The sequence below is a fragment of the Macadamia integrifolia genome, unplaced genomic scaffold (assembly GCF_013358625.1).
Source record: "Macadamia integrifolia cultivar HAES 741 unplaced genomic scaffold, SCU_Mint_v3 scaffold151, whole genome shotgun sequence".
NCBI lineage: Eukaryota > Viridiplantae > Streptophyta > Magnoliopsida > Proteales > Proteaceae > Macadamia > Macadamia integrifolia.
The window spans coordinates 40,256-45,601 of NW_024868240.1; the positions used below are offsets into that span (position 1 = coordinate 40,256).

The 5,346-nt window shown below is 36.0% G+C and overlaps 1 protein-coding gene across 1 annotated transcript; it reads right to left on the bottom strand.

The window, feature by feature from the left end:
- Positions 1-8: 8 nt before the first annotated feature.
- On the bottom strand, positions 9-5,144 carry LOC122064061 (serine/threonine-protein kinase SAPK3-like). The gene is made up of 9 exons (XM_042627757.1): positions 4,881-5,144; positions 4,313-4,387; positions 2,064-2,165; positions 1,879-1,932; positions 1,642-1,734; positions 1,450-1,542; positions 714-818; positions 519-617; positions 9-430 (listed from the first exon to the last, which is right to left on the bottom strand). Exons 1-9 carry the CDS (start codon positions 5,001-5,003, stop codon positions 155-157), a joined length of 1,020 nt encoding a protein of 339 aa, XP_042483691.1. The 5' UTR covers positions 5,004-5,144; the 3' UTR covers positions 9-154.
- Positions 5,145-5,346: the final 202 nt, after the last annotated feature.

The window sequence follows — 5,346 nt, forward strand, 5'->3', positions numbered from 1 at the left end:
AAAAAAAGAAAAGAAAGAAGAAAGAATATTAAAAATAAATTCATCTGTACAGTACAGGCAACAATATACAATCCACTTGTTATATACTACAACACTACAAAATGCTACAGATGCACACATCTCTCATACTGAGGTTTCTTGGTATGGCCTGTGATCACACAGAGGTTACAAAGTCACCGCTGTTTTCGACTTCAGATTCAACATCAGCCTCTATTTCTTCAAGTTCTACTGCCCCAACATCAGAATGATCTTCAAATTTGGAACCTTCCTCTGGTTTCCTTGCCTCCTTTATAATCTTCAATATTTCTTCAATACTCTGGAAGGATTGATCGTGGTCTGTATCCGCATAGTTTTTCTCACCTTCAATCAGCTCTCCTGGCAAGTTCTCAAGAAACCAAGGATGCTTTTTTATCTCTGGAATGGTAATCCTCTTCAAGTAAGAAAAATAGGATTATTAGTTGTTCAGTCCTCAGTTAAGTTTAGAATATGTCACAAGAAATTCATTTACAGAATGCTACCTTTGAGGGATTAGAAACAAAAACTTGAGAGAGGAGGTGCCTGCAATCAGTAGAGATATTTACATAGTTGGGTATGGAATACTGAACATTCAATATTCTCTGTTAAGCGCATCAAAGGTGTTGAGTTAGTAGAATTGACTTAAATTTTCCATGTATAAAAATTGATACATGTAGAGGTTTATAAGAAGTACTCACATCGATGGCCTTCTTGAAATTTTTAGGATCCTGAGGATCCTCAAATGGATATGCTCCTACCAACATCACATACAATGTCACACCACAGGACCAGACATCTGCTATCTACAATTTAAAGTAATTGTATCAGGCAACACATTCAATGCACATATTAATATGCATCATTTTCTATCTGTACCTTCTCATGCTTATAGTTTCTCATTCATCTTCATGGCCCACCAATCATCTTCCAGTGGGTACAGAATAAACAGAAATCATTCTAAGATGCAATAGAATGGCCTCTGCTACATGAATGTACATGGATTATTCTATTTTAAAGCCGTAATTCTTGTTAACCGAATTACCAAAACAGTGGTAAGAGTATTGTTGATGTATAGTCTTTGGGTTTGGATGTTTGCTTCCCTTCATGAGCAGGGCATACAAATTAAAATCTCATATTGATACTGCATTTCAGACCCCCCCCCCTCTCAAACACTTTGAATTTCTCTTTGTCACTCTCTTACAATGCAGCAACATAGACCATTCACTAAGGGTACCTTTCATAGGACATTAACAGCCCAAAATTCTAAATTGCAAAGGTGTTGCATCTCCCCTAACTAGATTTTTCTCCACTCTTTCAAATTCTATATCCACTCCTTATTCCCATTTACAGCCCTAAGCACTGTACCCTACAAAGGTGCCAAGTGCAGACAGAATTCATTGCCGGATTATGCGTACCAAAGATATAAATGAATACCTTTCCATCATACTCCTTTCGTGACAAGACCTCTGGAGCAATGTATGCTGGTGTTCCAACTGTCGATTTGGGTTGTGAGTGCCATATGGCAGACTGATGAAAATAAGGGGGTAACCAATAAAAATCTGAATGACAAAAATCTTACTCATAAAGAGTACCAAAAATGGAATCCACAAGCATAATATCACACACCTTGGAATATCCAAAGTCACATATTTTAAGACCTGGTGTAGCATTACCATCCAAGAGTGTATTTTCTAGTTTCAAGTCCCTGTGACAAATTTCCTGAAATAAAAAAATATAAAAATAAGAATAAAAAATTTTCATATCCAAGGAAAAAAAAAAGTCCAAACAATGACAAAAGCATCACATAGCATAAGAGGACTAGAATCTGATCTAAAACATAAGTAAAGGATGCTGACACTATACCATAGAGTGGCAGTAGCTGACTCCGGATAGTAGCTGCTGGAAGAAAAATCTAGCCTGATGCATATGGAATTGTTAGAAAAAGAAAAAACAGTGAAAAAAGATATAATTTTCTATTTTCATCCAAAGAATCATAGATGATCAGACAACTCTAAAAACTAAAAACATACAGATTTGTGCTAAAGTACCTCATCCTCACTCAAGCGGCCAGCACTGCTTATTTTCTCAAAGAGTTCACCACCAGCTGCATATTCCATGACAATAGCTAGATGTGTGGGTGTCAAGAGGACCTGCAGGTAAAGATCTTTATTCATGGGTTCTTCACTGTTTTAGGGATGATTCAAATGCTGTGGTTATATAGCCAATTTTTATAGTCAAATAGATTTTGAATTCGAACACTAAAAATAATAGCAGAGAGGAATAGAAGAGAATGAAGTACTTGCACTTAAAAAATTGATAGCATCACATGCACATAAAAGAACCATTCTCCAAAGCATTGAAAACAAATCCAATTCATCATTTTAGTTGCAGTATGAAAAGGTATATATAGACTATTCGACTCCTTACTAAACTAATGAAGCACACAAATTCCATCACAGACTCATATTGTTCCAGCATTTTAGAAAACTAGTTTTTGCACAGATGAACTCAGATTTGTAAGATCTTGGTCTTTTTAAAGAGGTACTGAATAAACTTTCAATGACATCAGAATGCAGTTCACAGTCAAGTTTTCAGGCCCTAAAAAATAATCGAAAGAAAAATGAGGAGAATTATAGAAACCAGAAATTTCTCTCTTGTTTGAATAGTCAAACTTGGACAGCTTGAGCCAATTCTAAAGCTAAACTAGACAAGACCCAGGTCAAAAATATATATATATATATATATATAACTTAGCTCACAATGAAACATAGGCCCTAGAAATGGGAAAATAAAAATTACCTCATTGTTAATAGAAAACAATAAGATCACATTATAGACTGTTCAATAGATTCAATTGCCCCCTATATTTTCAGCCTCTCATATCTGCATTCCCAACTGAAAAACCATGAATGTATTCATCTGTATCCCTAAAACTTTGCAAAGCTACTGTTCGGCTAATCTGTTGAAAATTCCCAAACTGTTCACAGCAATTTCAGATGCAAAGAGAGAAACAGATGGTCTAGAGACCCATGAAAAGGAGTACCCAGTGCATGAGGCTCCTGCGTAAACGAGGTCTTTTGGGTGGGGGGGGAGGGGAGAACTAAAAATTAAAAATAGAGGCACTCTTGGACACACTGTTCATACATACAAGATGTTTGAGATTATTCCCCTTCACTACCTATCTATTTTATTAAATTGGAAAATTAAACTCTTACTGTTACTGTCAACCTTTCACAGGATAAAACATCAAATGATTTTATAGCATTGATGTGAATCTCCAACTCTATATTTCCAATTGTAAATGCCAAGACCACCCCAAAACAATTCATGCTGACAAAACCTGAAAAGGAAAATGTCATGCAACACTTCAAGTTTATCATTTGAGAGAAATAGGCAAATGCAAGTGTACCTTAGAATAGAATACCTGATGCAATTTTAATCCTCATGCATCCCTAGTGCCATGAATGTTCATATCAGAAACCTTTTCATCTAGATTTCCTAATAAAGCTAATTAGAAGCAATGGCCGAAGAATCTAGAAGGACCATCCTATTTCAATAAATGGACTCTAGTCTCCCAACTCGGGAAAGAGGAACTACACAAGAATGAGCAAATTAAAATGGGAATCGTATCAATTAATCCAACCGTTCCCTGTAACAGATTGTATTGATTCATATTCCTACCACAGCAGAACTTCACCAATGGTATTAAGGAAAAGAGTACATTACAGGACAAACAGCTAACATATCAACAGATAGGATAACTGATTAGTAGTAGAAAAGTGTGGCGCTTTCCTAATCCAACCACCCAAAAATGAAATTATAAGAAGTTTCTCAACTTTTGCAACTTTCAAGATTTCATATCTCTATTGTAGAGGCATGGCGCAATCTGACAGCATTTTCTTGACTTTATTAAGAAAGGATTGGATGCAAAGTAATGGACTGCTTGCTGGAACTTGTTTGTTTCAGGCCTCATTAAAAGTTCAAATACAAAGTGTGGTCTGGTTAACATCAATTCCAGGTTTAGATTGAGATTGTAAGTATCTACTCCTTAAGTCTCCACCAATGCCAATTAAGCAAAATAAGATTTCTAAACAGACAGAACACCACCTAATGAACTCATGCTACGAACCCGTACACTAATATCCAATCATGCAATAACAATGCTGATGTTTGGAAAGAAAATTCCATCATCCTAAGTCCTAACTTCCACAAACAGTTCTTCGTAGTTCCTATATTTCCAGCAAAAATGTATTCAAAGTATGAGCCATCAGGAGGGGTGGGGGATCGAATGTCTCACCTCCTTGAACTGAACAATATTGGGATGCCTTAGAGACCTATGGTTAATGATTTCCCTCTGAACATTTTCATCGATCTGCAACCACAGAAAGAGTTCACATACATAAATATTACAGTCATGAACCCTTATTAAATATATCAGGGAATGGAAAAATATGAGTCAAATTTATAACAGAACCAGGAAATCCTATTCAAATAACCCTTAAAACTTCAGTAGAAATTTTAATTTGAGTGTCAGTTCATCTCCACTCATAAGGAAATCATTCCAGTCAACAAAACATTCAAGATAACAGATTAAACAAACCATGAGATGCATAGACAAAATCAAAATAAGATTAATAAGAGCATCAAAAATCAATATCAAATCCGATTTGAGTCACATGAACAAAGGAAAGTGTAAGTTAATTGAATGATAGATTGTCATCATTTGATTAATGGGGGGAAAGAATCAAACAAAACTCAAGTAACCCATGTCAATAAATCAACAAATGCATAAGCCCAGATGAGATACAGAGAGACAGAAAACAGAGGAGAAAAATTTGATTGATTGACTGATTGAATTGAATTACCTTCTTCCCTCTCTCTATGTATTTGACTGCAAAAAGCTCCTTGGTCTTCTTATCTTTGACTAATCTCGCAACTCCAAAATTCCCAGACCCAAGTTCCTTCAGTGGCTCATAACGCTCTTCCATCTCAACCCAGCCTTCAAAATTACTCCAAACAGAATCAAATGTTCCCAGAAAAGAAAAGTTGGTTACCCAATTCTCCAGGAAGTTTGAGGAACAAAGAGAAAAGTAATGAAGAATATGAACACTTAAAGGGCTTAAAAGGACTCAACCACCACTCTTAAGTCGGTTTGAAGCTTCCATTCTGTTGTTATTTTGACTATTAACAAGAAAAGTAAGCAAGACCATACACGGTCTCAAGAATCATCGAATCGGATCCAGAATCACCCGATTTTATAAGTGCTTTGAATACGATTCCGATCCGATTCGGAACCGTCAGTGATGGCTTCCGTCACCGATCACGCGTTTT

Bases quoted from the DNA above. Each gene is read 5' to 3' on its own strand.
- LOC122064061 (XM_042627757.1), bottom strand. From the start codon at position 5,003: ATGGAAGAGCGTTATGAGCCACTGAAGGAACTTGGGTCTGGGAATTTT. The intron at 4,388-4,880 runs GTAATTCAATTC...CTGTGGTTGCAG, and splicing joins ACATAGAGAGAGGGAAGAAG to ATCGATGAAAATGTTCAGAG. The intron at 1,543-1,641 runs GTGTGTGATATT...TATTTTCATCAG, and splicing joins GTGACTTTGGATATTCCAAG to TCTGCCATATGGCACTCACA.